We start from the raw sequence: 15,671 nt of genomic DNA, 5'->3' as shown, positions 1-15,671 counted from the left end.
ATTTGGAGCTCCTTCATTATTACTTGGCTACATCCTGACTGTGATAATTAAAAAAAAAAAAAAATCTCTTTTCTCTCTCTGTCTCTCTCTATTATATATATATTTATATAGATAGATATAGATATATACACATATATATATATACACACATACACACACGCATATACAATTATATATATATGTATATATATATTTAAAATTATATATATATAATCTTTTCTGTCTGCTTTGCCTATTGCTGGCAGTGTGAGCTGACTCGGAGCAGTCTCTTCTGAGGTACCATGAGGAAAAGCCCAAACCGAGCTACCGTCCGCGAGCGCGCTCTTAACATTGGTACTGAATGTGCTGGTGCTGATGGACTTTGCCTTCCACGTGCGAGTGGGTGTGGGTATGGATGTCCGTGTAAATCTTTGGGTACATTTTGGACGCCATGGCCGGGGCGAGGGCAGGCCCCTGGGACAGCAGATGCTGCTGCTGGGCGACGTATTCCTCATAGTTTATGGAGGAGATGCAGTCCTTGTCGGGCACCTGGGAGACGCAGATCCGGTCTCGCGGCTGCGGCCGGTGCACGGGGGCAGCGGCCGGCGGGGAGCAGGGCTTCTTCTTGGTCTGGCAAAGCCACAAGAGGATCGTCCCGAAGATGAAGACGGCTCCGGCCGGGATGCCAATGATCACGGGCCAGGGCAGGCTGCTGGCCGAGGAGGGGGGCACAGGTGCGCTCGGAGGCTTGGGATCTGGACAGTGAGAGGAGGGGCAGGGGTGAGACAGAAAGAGTTAATTAAATGCAGGCAAAGCAAATGCAAAACAGATGTCACACTTTGGCTGGCTTTGGTACAGGCTGTCTGACAAACCCACCAGACCAAGCGAAAGGGAGAAACCCAGCCAGCGCGTGATGTTTGGTAACTGCGTAGCTTCTCAGTGCTCCTGAAAGGGCAAACGACTCATTTTCTCTGGTTTAGGGGCCGGGAGTGAAAACGAAAGGGAGTCTTTGGGTTTTTTTWAAACTTTATTATCCAATTTTTAATGGATGCACTAGAGCCAGCCCAAGAGATGGTTTGCTAAGAGCCTCACTCCACGATGGAGTGGGCTTTGATGCCCAGGTTGGAGGACACAGAGCAACGGCTTGTCTCGTTTGCCTCCACCAGACATATCTGTGTCCACGTGGCTTTTAGACAATCTTCAATATCCCTGTCTAGTGGTACGGCATTTTTCTGGAGCTACTCAGCAGTGCTCAGCTGGGGGTCCACGGCAGGCAGCATGAATGCAGTGATTTGGAGCAGCTGTCTTGAGTTTCTTGTATGGTTGGGAGGACAGGAAAGCGCCGTTGAGCTGCTATCCCCTCCTTAGTGCTCAGGCACCAGAGAACTGGAATCTCACACGGCATTAAGGTGTGCAGCAACCTCCCTGTGCCAAATGAGCTGCACCCAAAGGAGCTACCTCCACCAGCCCCCGCAGAGCTGCCATTGGCTTTCCAAGGGTGGCGGGCTCCGTTACCGGAGGAGATAAGGTGCTTCAGACCATGTCTTTCACACCCACCTCCCACCGGCGCTCCGTGCTGTTGGCAGCTTGTACGTCCCCACGTAGCCACTGTGGYTTCTCAGCTGGCCCATCTAGCACAGGGGCTCCCGAAAGGAGGGAAATCAGTGTGTGTCCCCCTGCTTGCAGCCCTGCGTCCTCATGCAGGAATAGCGCTCTCACATCACGTAACAYGGCTATGGGCTACAGCTGTTCCCAGCCTGATCTGTCAATTTATGTACCCCAAAAGAGTCCTGGGGTAGTATCTAGCTATCAAAGCCCCCATCTAGATAGCTACCAGCTGTGATTTTCAAATGCCCTGAAAAATACCCAGGTGCATAGCTCAGCTTGCAGGTGGACACTCAGAAACTTGAAAAACCACAAGCTATCCAAATGGCACAGTATGTTATTTTCAGATGTATATCACTTAACTTCTAAGCTAAACTTATTTAAGACACTACTGTCTTTTTCTCTCCTTGACAACTACGGCTAGTTTGAAATATTAAATATATACCATGTGGTCCTTTTTGAAGTCAGAAAGAGCTATGTTATTGACCTCAATAGACAAAACTTTGATCCACAAAGACTGGAAATCACAGAAATAATTTAGGCTGGAAGGGGACTCTGGAGGTCATCTGGTCTGGCCCCCCTCTGAAGGGAAGACAGGATGAGGGAACTGACCCTTCAGCTGACCATGAAAACAACAGTCTTCATGTTGATTGGCAGAAATCCTCTGCTGGGCTGAAATGAAAACCTGACATTTTGATATTCATCCGTGCTGTTTTTCTGAGCTGTCTATGTCAAATCTGGTATACTTACAAGCAAAAYTGTGTTTTTCTAACTCATGGCCTTGCAACCACATCTTTGCTTCTGAGGGCAAGCTGGGTTCTCCTTCTCCATCACTGCCAATGACAACAGGCCTGCAGGCTCTGGTTTTGGTATGAGGCCTCATTATACTCCCATTTAAATCAATGGAAAGTCTCCCACTGATTTCAGTGGGAGCTGGATCAGACTCTTCCACTTTGGAAACTCCCAGTGGCTTTAAATTACATCCCACCCACGCAGCCTTATCCTTGGGAATGAGAGGCTTTCTAGCTGGAGTTTACTCCTCAAATCTAAGTGATACAGAAGAAGGAAACAAGGCTGCATCCAGATTTTCTTCTTACTTGGGAACCTGCCGTTGGTGTCTAAATTCAAAGTAATGACTCCCAGTGACTACTGAGATGCAGAGCTTGGCAGTCAGCGAACAGAAGTAGTAATGCTGCCTTAGTTACAAGAATCATGAGGATTATCTCCATTAAGTGCACAGAGAACCGGTCCTAACAGTCTGGGAGACTTAATGGTCTCTGTCTCTCTTTGTTGTCTGGACTGGAGATACCCCATTAGACCTGACAGCTAAAGTGTTAAGATAGTGGCTCCAGCTCCTGTTCTCTCTTAGCTGTGTTGGCCTTGCAGTGGTAAAAGGAAGAAAAAGTGGTAAGACTGATTTTTTTCGTAAAGCTGGTGGATCTAATGCTAGATTCACATAGCAAAATGAGGCAGAAGGAGATGCCATTTTTAATAAAAAATATTTATCGGAGCAGAAGTGCACTCTCAGGAAGCAAAGGAGTAAATGACAAAGCGAGGATGGTATGCCTGGAGTACACACGATATGGCCTCAGTTGGTCACAGCCACCAGCTTTAAGGCCCGGGGGGGTTGGAAGCAGCTGTGAGTTTGGCACAATGGCTCCCAGTGGATCACTGGGTAAGAATTTAACTAATCAATCTTTCTCTCTTTTACACCAGTTCTTTTCCTTTCCTTGTGACTAGGACAGTTTTCATTCTTCTCTCATTTTATGGGCCTGTATCATTGTTTTCTTTTACCACTAAAGCAATACAAATAAAAGCAAGAGAAAGGAGAAATTTAAGGCAATGGGGCTGCAAACTCTGCAGCTATTCAGTTCTTCTCTAACCTCCTGCACCCCATCACTGAGGCGATGTAGARCCTGAAACTGCAGTATGATGTCCCAGCTCCTCTTTCTCACAGGAGCAGATCATGCATTTTCAAACCAATTTTATTTCACCTTGCTGGAATCATTATTTCCCATGGAGGAGGAAGAGGAACTATGAGCAAGAGCAAATCAGCAGTAATGTATAGTCCCTCACTCGTTCTTACCAGAACTGGGCTAGCCTAAATCAGCATGGCATCACAGAGGCTGGTGGAGCCCAACAAGGTGAGGATGGGCAACAGCAGTTGCATCAATGAATACCATGATGCAGGCTATTGGTTCCTTGGGGAAAAGGAATAACTCACCTGGCAGGACTGTGAGAAAAGCACTGCGAAAGCTGTAGCCCATGGTGTTTGCGCCCAGGCAAATGTACATTCCTGCATCCTCTTCCTTGGCTCGAGTAATCATCAGTTTGTTCAGGTAAGAACCATCGGGRCGGGACCAGACCTCCCCCGTGGGCAGCACAACAAACTTCTGTCCCCCGACGTCAATGGTGGAGTTGTACTTGCTCTCCGTGCCGTACTCTACCCTCTTCAGCCACTGGATGACGGGTTTGACATCGCTACGGACTTTGCACTGGAAGGATGTGGTCCCACCATAGTCTACCGTTGTGTTGACAGGGTGCGTTCCTGTCAGGATGGGCTTGGACCTCGTTCTCTCTGCACAAAAACACAGGGAGCTCCATGGTTTGCCAATCTGATTAACTTGTGGTTGCAGAAACATAGGAACAAAGCATAGGAGGGATGTGGAAAAACATCTAGCCCAGCTCCCTGCCCCAAGGCAGGCTGAGATCTCTCCAAACCATTTCTGATAAAAATTTGCCCAGCCTCTGCCACAGCCTCTAACGGTAGAGGCTCTACAGTCTCTCCAGACAACTCCTCCACTGCCTTAAGKCTTAGCAAGTCTTTTCTCATGTCTAACCTGAGTCTTCCTATCTGTAATATGAACCAATTACCAATTACAGGTTATTTACAAGTGTGTATCTACTGAAAGTTCACATTAGAACTACTGTGGCTATCCATAGTTTGGGGACAGTGAGGTGGAGTAAGAGATGTTCCTTCTTCTTTTGGTCTTCCCAAACATCCCTTAACGACAGACTAAATCAGATGGGGAAAGGCCCCTTCCTTCATGTACTGTCTAATGGCAGTGAGGGCAGGCTGTGGATGTTGTCTCACCTGTGCTCCGGGAGCCCCTCAGGACATATCTGTCACCTTGGCTGCCAGGCCTGGCCAATGCCCATGGGGACCAAATGCTATAGGAGGCCATCCCATGCCATTCACCGCTGATGCAAGCTGAGACCTCAGGCACTACAAGTGAGCAAGRTGTCCACTTCATCCTCACCTCCCTGCATTTACTATTCCTTTCCTCATTCTAATCATCCACACACTAAGTATGGAGCATCGTCTTTGTGGAGGAGGAGCTCAGAAGCCTTTTGCTTCTCTAGCCAATAAGAAAACCTTCCCTTTCTCATGAAAATCTTGCTTCAGTTCTCAGCTGGTGAAGGAAACAAGACAGTAGGAGAGGAAATCAAACACAAGGGGTTCTGCAGGGTCACAAGACTATCCTTCCCAGCATTATTGTAAGCCTTCAGTTGTGTCACCACCACGTAAAGTCAAAGGAAAAATAGAAGAATATACCTCCCACTTCTGAGGAATACTAGGATCTTTCTGAGCAAGAGCATCAGAAAAATTAGTGATATGGGAGGTACTGCAAGTAGTGTACTATCGTAGGTAGAGAGTGAAATTACTGTATAACAGTGGGTGGTAACTGCTGGCAACGATCAACCTCTTCTGACAGCAAACACTGTAGGACTGAGCACATAACAACACAGCTGCCACCACCACTGGCTTTGAGGTGAGAGGAAGGAACAATGGACCTTCTTTCAAGCAGTCAGGATGCTATCAATAACGAGGGCTTTTAAGATGTGCTCGGGAAACACTGGCGGAGCAGCAAAAATACTGCATTGTTCTCTGCAGACTGTGCCTAAAGACCACGAGCAGGAATCACAGCTGGGGAGACTAAGACACAGATAAGCAGGTCAGACTTAAGAGTGGAGGCTCAGGGGAAAAAAATGGAAGGGGAGGAAATTGAATAAAACCTGAAATGCTCCACAGAACAATGTTAAAAATAGAAACATGTCTGAAAACTGCTTAATGCTCTTATCTACTTGATTCTGGTTCCAGCTTTGGTTACTGTTTTCACTCCTAGCCAGCAAAGGCTAATGAAAACAAAGGTTACACACATCTTTAAGTTGATAAAAACCAAGATAAACAGGGACACAGAAAAGGGTTTGTTCCTGGTGCTGTCTGGTTTTGATGAAGTGAAAATGCCACAGCTGCCATTAGGATGGGGCTTGATTCATTTCCCTGTCTCTGCTCCTGGTTTTAGTGTAAACACATGTTTTTACTGTCTCCACACAGCTGCATCTTTATCAATCCCAGATGTCCAGCAGGTTTGTGCATTTGGAGCCCAACAGAGCTCCCCACATGTGCTTTTAATTCCTGTTATTCTAGAGAAAGGACTTATCAGAGAACAGATCTTTACCTTTAAGAACRGTCTTTCACACTGGGATAAACTTTCTCATGCTAAAATGTATGCACAGAGAGAGCAACAACATGCTTTCCATGCGGCTGGTAGCAGCCCTTCATGCCCCTGCTCCTCATTAATGAAGGATATTTGATCTTCCCCCAACTCAGCCCATCTTCTCCTCTTTCTTGAGTTGGCTGCTTCACAGTCATTTCCATGACAACTTACGATGATGTCATAGACAAAACATTATGATTTAAGAGTAGGCCCTCTTCTCTGGCAGGCTTAGGTAGCTTTCTGAGCATAATTATCTTCAGTAATAACAGAGGAAGTAGAAGATTAGAGTCCCAGAATCAGGAGAGCTAGACACTAAGAAGAGCAATTTACTTCACCCCACCACAAAGCAAGGTAATCCTCCACAGCTCATGTTCTAAGGACTGGATTTTTAAGTTATGTAGGCATCTAAAGATACAGATGGGAGCTGAGTGGGATTTTTGTAGTAGCCCATTTGTACCCACCTGAACCTTCAGATGCCTTTTAAAATCTGGCCCTAAAGCCTTGTCTGGCTAATGACTCTAGCCATTAGATTTCTACTAAGTCCCTTGGGAGACTTCTCTAATGAAGTGGGCCTCTTATGACAGATATCTAGCTTAAATTTTTCATTGATTGGTTTCATCCTATTACCGCTCTGATAGAGTAATCTGGGCCACTCTAAATATTTCCACCCCTGTGTAAGGTACCTTAGAGGACCTAGCAGTTGGTTCTCAGTTTGTCCTTAAAGTGACTCCAACAGTGACATGAGATTGAACTGGGCAATTGTGAATGTTTGCCACGAGTGTGCCCTTACAGATGACCATTTCCCAAGTATCTCTCTTCAGTTCAGACTACTAAATTGTATTATTCAGGATGCTATTCTATCCAGCCCAGGTTTAGCCCTACTCTAGATCCTCAATAATGTTTTCACTGTCTCCCCACCGATGTCTGTAACACTCCCCCATATCTGTGTCCAGCTATCGGCACTGTACACTCGCTACCACGCTCTCTTTACTCATTTAGCTCCCTTATCACAGCTCCCTCCCCACCTTCCCACCACAGAGGCTGCACTTACGGATTACTTCAACTTTGTATGTTGCATTGATTTCTCCAACTTTGTTAAACACTCGGCAAGTGTATTTGCCACTGTCCTCCGGCTTTAGGTTCTTCAGGTTCAGCGTCCACTTCTTCTTCTTGTTCTCCCCAATCTCTTGGGGTGTGAGGGGCTTATTGTCCTTTAGCCATGTGATGTCAGGCCGGGGGTTCCCACTGGCCACACACTTCAGGCGGATGGAGCTCCCCACGGGACGGGCGATCACTCTCCGTCTCATCTTGGCAGGCTGCGTGAACCTGGGCCGGGCTGCAAAAGGCGTGAGATATTGAGTGTGGTGAGCAACGGGCATTCAGAGGGGAACACTGCTGTCAAGTGTTACAGCCAGATTTGCTCGTGAGGCACCCAGCAGCGCCAGACATGCCAATGTATCACTATATCTCATACACTGGGCTCAGACTGATTTCCTTAGAAAGGAAAAACAATCCAGTCTTACAAATTTGAACATCTGAGTGGACGACTACAACCTATGGCCACCGCATTAGCCTTCTGTAAAATACAAACTCGGAATTCCTTAGTGTCCTTAAGGCAACCAAGTCAGACCATCTCACAAAATAATACCAAAATCACACTACTGTAGCTGAAGGCAAAATGTGGCCCCATAATCACATTCTAATTATTACCATATTCCATGCCATAAATACAAGCCCTTACCCAAGACCTAAGGAGAAACCTCAGATTCCCACAGGGCTGACTGTTTTCTCATTTTTTTTCTGTCACCTGAAGCATCATTTTCTGAGGTGTTTTGCCCCCTTAGTTTTCACTGGCTTTAATAAGAATTGAAAAGGTCGATAGCTGCTGGTGGTCAGAGTCAGGAATTCTGATTGCACCTTGTCTTACCAAGGAAATCACAAATATTTCTGACAGCAGTGACAGGGAACACTAGAAGAATGCAGGTCACCACCTGGCAAAAGCTGGAATTTATACCCTCAACTGCACCTAACTTTAATTCATCCCTGATTATGTCAGAATTCCAGAGGGAGAAGAAGTGGCACCGCTGTACACTGGCAGCTCTACTAACATTGCAGAATACCTTCCTGTAAAATCATGACTTGATCTAATTAATCAATATAGAGAAAAAATTTTGAAAAAGCTTTTAAGACAGTTAAAACAATAGAACATGATCTGTTGCAAGGCAAAAGCTTGTCTAATACTATCCTGTAATGAACAACTCAAAAGAAATTACAAATTTCCCACATTACTTTAACTATGCAATGCCAGTCCAGGGGCACTTCTGACGGCAGACTCCTGTTGAGATTAATGACATTTCTGACTCCCACTTGGCACTCTCCCACTGCATCCAGGATACTCCTGCCAAATTCACCTCCCTTCTTTTTTATTTTGGCAAAGCCAGTTTCCTCTCAGAGTCTATTTAGTGGTTCCACAACAGGTTTCTCTCTCTGTTTTTCAATCTTGTTTCTTACCATAATCTTATTCTTCAGCCCCAAACGCCAGTCACTCTGCATTTTCTCACTCCCTGGTAAACCCTCTCTGCTCCTTTTCTTTGGAAATAAGGGAAATAAATAGGTGAAGAGTGGACTGCTCTGTGGCACATTGGGTTGGATTAGGCCCATCAGTCACTGGTCTTCATCAATGGGGAGTGGAGAGGCACAGGAGCAGTGGCACACAACACCCCAAAGCAAGCTGAGGAGCTTGTGCTTCAGGACCTGGGAAAGTTTGCTACAGGATGGCATAGTGGGTCCCCCCCCTATGCAGCCAGTCAGCCCTCTGCCCAGGGCACCAGCTCTGCCAGAGACTGATTTACTACTCGTTCCTTCACTCCCGTTCTTACATCTACCACCCAGAGAYGGAGGAGGCTGGTCTGCAGCTTCCTCTCTCCAAGCGCTGGGGAACAGTGGCCATCCTCTCCGAGGTGTGTGAGCAAGCCCCCTGTCGCTCTCCCCTCACGGCCTTGTCCAACGACCCTCTCTCTCAGAAGAAGATTCCCTATGGCATACCCTTCTTTTCGGAGTCCTTTTCTGGAGGAGAAACTATCTGCCTCTGCAGCCTCCCTTTGCCCCTTGGTCATTTTGGGTCCTAGCCGTGTCGTGTTATTTCAAACTCTTTCTCAGAAGAAATACCCTGCTCTCCATACAGAGGCTTTCATGTGCAATCTAATGAACTGGAGCAACTCTGGCACTGAAAGTACTCGCAGCAACAGCTGAGCAGCAAGTGCGACATCCTAACCCACTCCACAGGTCGCGGTGTGTAAATGGCTGGGTAGTCCCTTGATGATCTCCCGCAACAGGAGGCCTCCCTCCCAAGAAAAACAACCACCCTCCCCGAGAGACAATTAACCCCATCAGGGCTACATGTTCAGGGCACTGAAGTGCCAAAATGTAAGTCCAAGCTGAGAGACACATGTTGGTAGAAGGCTGTTTTTGTGGAAAGGGAGTGTGGCATGGCATAAAGAGAGGTTAAGAACCAGCCATGAAACGGGTCTAAACTAGTATTCTCTAATAAGGCAACAATTTAGTCAGAGACCAGGAACTGCAGGCCCATGTAGGGGTAGATTCTTGCTGGGTGGGATCCCTGAGCTAGGATTAACATATCCTGGAGCAGGTTGGGAATAGGAAGGTCACTTACGTTGCCCATGTGGAGCGAAGAGTCAAGTCATTGAATGACTCTAACCTCAGGCCCTCCCTTGCCTCTTCCCTGGTTCCACAGCAGTATTTCAGAAGAATTTGGTCTCCCTGCTCAGTAATGGTATTGTGAGACAGAAACTGTATCCTTTCTCCCAAGAACCACGTCTGTAACAGCTCTGGTTTTGCTCCCACTGTGGTTCCCATGAATCCATCTGGAGTTTTGCATTCATCCCTACTGCGATGTTGCCCAGATACACAACAAGCTGCAGGTAAAGCTAAACTTCTTTGGCTCTTTCTATCATTCYTTCTTCTGTTTAAAGAAGGTTAAGCAATTATGTGGGCTCAAAAGCTACTCCAGCCTGCGTGCAATATGCTGAAACCGGATCCCTTTTAGACAGTTCTGAATGTTTCCTTGACAAAAGCCTGAATTGGACAAGTTTAGAAAGGCCAGTTAACAAAAATGGAGAAACACACACAAGAGAGGGAAAGAGATACAGCAAGTACAAAGGAGAAAGAGAGAGAAGCAGCACTGTGAGCGAGAGACAGAAAAAGTCTCTTTTGAATTGGCACTTGTAAATGTCTGTCCCCAAATCTGTACCATTTACAGAAGTTTTGCTTGTTGAAATGCCAGAGAAGCCCATTACAAAGTGCCTCTGTGTTATTTATACTTCACATGCTTGTTCTCCTCCACATCACTTGGCGTTTGCTTCATAAACATGAACCACACATTTGTACAGTATAAATTATGCCACACACAAGAGCAAGGGAAAACACAAGTGGATGGGGACAAAGAGAGAGTATGTTTTTGAGTTTCTTGCTGAAATGCTGTTTACCATGACAGTTTATTCAGACTAATGAAAAAGAAATGAAACAGTTCCTGGCTGTTGGCAGGAACACCTGAGAAGGGAGTTTGACATGTCCTCTACTGGGGAACACCTCAAGGTGCATGGATTAGTCCCAGAGGCTCCCATCAGACGTGGCCCATAAAATGACTGATAATTTCAGTACTACACACATCTACTATCGTAATACTATTGTGATATTGATTCATCACCCACTAGCTCTCCCTGAAGCACATCTGCCATGGCATTCAATGTCTGTTCCTATCTCCACTGGGGTAAGGGTGGAGAGAAGTCAGCTTTTCTTGCTAGCTGCTGAATCCATACTGGGGAACTCCTGACTTGGAGCTTATCCAAGCCACTTTTTCTTTTGCTCTAAAATGTTTTCATTCTTTTCCAGAATGAGTGGAGCTTACCATCCTCTCCCAGAGCAAGCTCAAGTTCAAATGAATCTGTAATTCAAGGCTATTATGGTACTGCCTCCCCTTGGTGTGGACTGGACTACACCACATCACATCAGATTCCCTGCTTGCCAGCTCCTGGAGAAAAGTGGCCTCAGCTCAAGTGGTGGGGACTTATCGGGTGAAGCTTAACAAGTTCCACCCCTATGTCTGCTATGAGGTGAATGTGGGAGAAAGCCATCTCTGTATTATAAAATTAAAAGGAGGGATGTACTGTGAGAGCAAAATGGAAATGCTATGCCTCATCCCTCGGGGTCATAAACTCACATCACACTCCTGTCAGTAATGGCCAAAAGCTGTTTGGCATCAACCTGACAACTTATTGTCCTTAAAGGAGTGCTTTGGCCAAACTTGGATCTGCAAGTCTTGCAGTGAGTGACTCAGAACCTGTTCCAAGTGAGATTTTAGCAGTTCCCTGAAGCTCTGCAACTGCATCAGAATCCTATGCTTGAACAGCCTGGGGCTTAGAGAAGTTCACTCAGGTGTCTAGAAGAGAGAGTAAGTTTCAAAAATACTCAGTTTTGGCCTAATGCTAATTCTCCTGAAGTGAAGTCAGACCTCCCATTTGCCCTCAGTGGGAACAGTGTTATGCTGGCACTGAAGGCTTTTGGAAATATTGCTGTAAAAGTCAATCTGCCTTTTATAGAGAGTCTATGAAAGCCGTAATAGCTGCACAGGCAAAGGAAAGGGACTGCTCAGACAAACATATGCAAGGGAGAACCATGCTGGGATATATGGCAGGGGGCCCCAGAGCCGATCACCGGCTGCATTTCACAGAAGGACCCTTGGACAGGATCCATTCACACCGCCACATTCAGCTCAGGCTCTGTTTATCATTTGACCATCTGTAGTGAGAACTCACTCCTGCCGCTCTGCCTTTTCTTTTCCTTCAACAACAGAGAAATGTGCTGGATGAACAGCACTGAACCAGGAACTGAGGAAAACCAAAAAACATATGCTGCCCCTTACCCCACTGCTTCCCAGAATGATCTTCATATTCTCCATTGGAGCCTTCAGGTACCTGGCTATCCTTTCCTGAGCTGGCATCATCTGCAAAGGAAAGGAAAGGGAAGATGTTAGGAAGGTCTCCTACAGTGCAGTGCTACGATGACAGGAGTTTGCATCACGTCTTGGAAGCATCGTGCTGCTGAAAGGCACTCAACATATATTTGGCATCCACATCCTGGCACTTACAGCTTGGCCCATTTAATGAACAATTTAGTTTGCTGCTTTATGAGCTTTTCGGCAGGCTACCAACGCAATGGGAGATTAATCAATGTTTCCATTAATGGCTGACAAAAGCCTCTTTGTTTATGTTTACAGGTTGCTGTTCCCTAGGAGGAGCTGATCAGTTGTACCTTCTATGCAAATAACAGTATAAATCAAAATTACAGCTAATTAAACCTGGGAGGTGGGGAAGACTTACATGATCAGTCACACAGAGAACGAGCAGCAGAATTAGGGCAACTAATTTACCTTTCAGCTTCCATACAAGATCAGGGAAGCAAACAGGCTTACTGGGGTCAAATTAGCCCTCAAAGAGATACTTAATGCAAAGCTATGGGTGGAGAAAGACAGCAATATTGAATAGAAAAGCTTTTTTTTTTTTAAACTAAGAACATCTGTTCACCTGTACCAATGACACACTTTGTCCCTTGTCACTATAGATGTCTATCACTGCTATCACTGAGCAGCCTCAAGGTCTCCACTATATGCCCCATACTGCTAGCGGAAACAACTAAAAGGTGAGACCCCTGCCCCTCCAGCAGCCCCCACCTCAAATTGCGATTGCGATAAGGCAATCTTCAGGGACTCGACAAGGGACAAGGGAGCAGAGGAGCACATCGAGCCTCCTTCCTCAGCTAGGGAAGCAGTGGTGCCAGTAGTCTCATGTCTTTGTAGCACCAGGGCTAGGATGAGAAGACTCTCCTCACCCAGTAACAGCCCCACATTTATTGCTTGAGAGTTCATCTCAGAACATCCTCTTACAGCAAGGCATTGCACACCGTGAGAGGGGTCCAAGTGAAGGATGGCTGACAGCTGGGGTGGTGGCCCAGCTAAGAGCATGGCTCTTCCATGGCTTCCTCCGTGGACTACGGACAGAGGTAGGCAGCCTCATAAGATAGCTGGATTTGAGATAAAGATCAAGATCTTGATCAAGAGCTACTCAGCTACTTGCTAAAGTGCTTTAAAGTGTCTGAAGCTTGTGAGACGAAGCTCTGAATTGTTATTTCAGTCTTGCAAGAGCAATTTGATTTTCCAAGATAGGTCAGGTGAAGGCAGGGAAATGGCCCACTGCAATAATGAAGTGCCTCTTCCATAGCGTAAAACACCCCGCAAGAAAAGGCCAGATACATGACTCAAAGAATGAATCCCCCTATACACCCAATTCCTAAAACCCATGCAAAAAAGATCTCAAGAGCAAAAGAGAGGAAATCCCTTGATTTAATCTCTGCAGCAGAGAGGAAAAGCTTACCTTGGCCCATACTTGCGTATGCCCACCCTCCAAAAATAACGTACAAATAGTAGAGCTGCTCTTTACAGTTGTTTTTGAAGATGGATGGTGCTCACACAGTGTTTGGTGAGGAACCTGTGTGCAGGCTTTGTGAGAAAAGAATGTGTATTTAACCCCATCCTCCTCCCAGTTCCTGCTATTTTGGAAAAATCATACTGGTTTTTCAGCTTGGGGCACTTTACGCCGACACGTGCGCTGTTCTCGTTTGCTGCTGTCTCTTAAACAGAGAGGCTGAAATGCCATATGGGTTTGTCCCCCCTCGCCCCAACAGATTTTTCTCTCTCGTGGTTGCTTCAGCAAAGTTCCCCCCGGAGGTATGTGCAGCTGTCACTTCGAAGGGAAAAGAAAACTTTCAAGGCAGTAGCACGCCGTGCCATTGCTTCAGCAGCTCGCTTGAGCCATCTCCCCCCCCTTCCCACCTCCCTCTCACCCTTCTCCATCACTGGAAACGCCGAGGCTTTCCCAGGGGCCACGGCCCACGGGGAAGCCACGTGAAGCGGAGTCACGCTCGGGAAACATCGGCTCTCGCTCAGTGCCACGAGTGCAAACATATCGTCACACCAGCTCCTCCGAGGCTCGCGGGTGAGTAACCCAGGTGCTGTGTTTTGCAAATATAACTTTACATCCTTGGCAAACTGAATGCAGTGAATACAAATATACGCATTACAGATGATGGCTTGCACATGACAAATTGTCTCCCTTAGGTCAAAATACTGAATCGATTATCTTCTGGCATTTGTGCAAGTTTTCACATAAGTATCAGTAGTGCTACAGTCAAAACCTTGGCTGTTTTCTGACAGAGGACTTACTAAATTCCTCAGCACAATTGAAAAAAGCATTGGGCAACAGAGAAAAAAAAGAAAGCCTGTGGTCAAAGATGTAGGATTCCTGCCCATTGTTAAGCTGCTGAATATTTTAGAAGTGGCTAAGATGTTTAAGTGGCGATGTTCTGTCAATTATATCTTAATCCTACTCAGCTTGATGTACAAAGAGCGGTATATCCTCCCTTGCCTCCTGCCTCATGTTACAGTATGTCAGCCCATGTGCGCCCCTCCTGCTTACACACAGCGCCTGCCTGGCATTCCCAACACCTCTTGACATGCTGCCAAGCTTTTGATGTAAGTAAAATTGCTCCGAATCTGTTTGACCCTTTGAAGATGCCTGTTTGGTTGTTATCCTGCCAAATCCCAAACCTGTGGAGTAACCTAACAAGCCCAGAAAAAAACCATTTTTGAAGCAGAGATCAGCATAACTAATGCCACCGTACTGAGCCTATGGAATAAATATTTTGGCAGGGGAGCAAGTTCTAAATAAATAACTGCATGTATTTATGCAGGTTATTTTAGATCCACTGGAACCAGTTTCATGTTTGTTGCGAATGTAGCAACTTTATCGACAAAACATACAGAAGTCTCTGGGGAAAAAAATCTCATGGACATAGAAACACAACTCACATAGAGACAAACTACCCCTTCCCCAATCCAGAGCCGAATGCTGGGTGAACGGGTGATACGGCAGCCTCTGCTCCAACTCCAATATGCAATGACCTGGGTTCCTAGCTTGTACGTTGACCATGATGGTATCTGGACTAATCTGTATTTGGGAACTCTATGAAAAAAAGCTGATTCATGAAATGCAGCAACTGGATGAAACTCAGCAAAGCTCATTTTGGGAGATTCCCTGAAACCCAGGAATCTCCGGTCAAGTGTAAAAGTGTGAGTAAGCCAGCAGAATAGCCAGTAATATAACAATTAAGCTTTCACCTGGGATGTGTGACCCAGGGTCAAGGCTCTCTTCTGCTGCATTCAGAGAAGGGATTTGAACCTCCTCTCTTGCACCTTGGGTGAGCGTCCTAAGCTCAACTATAGTATTACAGAGGCAATAGAGAGCTTATTATTATATAAAGTGGAACTGCCCAGCAGGAGACGACTATCTCAGGAATACCCATCAGGATGGAAGACCCTAAGGGTGATCCAGATATCACCAAGATTTGGACTTCCACCTGCCACATCCAAAGGTAGGACCGTGACCACATGGGAAGCATCCATCTCTCCCTGTTTTGAAGAACTTGCTTATTTTTTTAAATTTTAACATCAGG

The 15,671-nt window shown here is 46.1% G+C and overlaps 1 protein-coding gene across 1 annotated transcript in view; it reads right to left on the bottom strand.

Annotated features, from left to right (window-relative positions):
- Positions 1 to 324: 324 nt before the first annotated feature.
- FGFRL1 (fibroblast growth factor receptor like 1) overlaps positions 325 to 15,671 on the bottom strand; it is a 182,745-nt gene continuing 167,398 nt past the window's right edge. Inside the window, exons 5-8 of the mRNA XM_026064549.1 lie at positions 12,028 to 12,108; positions 7,138 to 7,422; positions 3,809 to 4,162; positions 325 to 734 (exon numbers count right to left, since the gene is read on the bottom strand). Coding sequence (XP_025920334.1) covers positions 325 to 734; positions 3,809 to 4,162; positions 7,138 to 7,422; positions 12,028 to 12,108 — 1,130 coding nt within the window. The remainder of the gene's footprint in view (positions 735 to 3,808; positions 4,163 to 7,137; positions 7,423 to 12,027; positions 12,109 to 15,671) is intronic.

The sequence above is a fragment of the Apteryx rowi genome, unplaced genomic scaffold, assembly GCF_003343035.1.
Source record: "Apteryx rowi isolate R43461 unplaced genomic scaffold, aptRow1 scaffold_22, whole genome shotgun sequence".
NCBI lineage: Eukaryota > Metazoa > Chordata > Aves > Apterygiformes > Apterygidae > Apteryx > Apteryx rowi.
The sequence above is the reverse complement of the archived record's forward strand: the minus strand, read 5'-3'. Positions and strand labels throughout refer to the sequence as shown.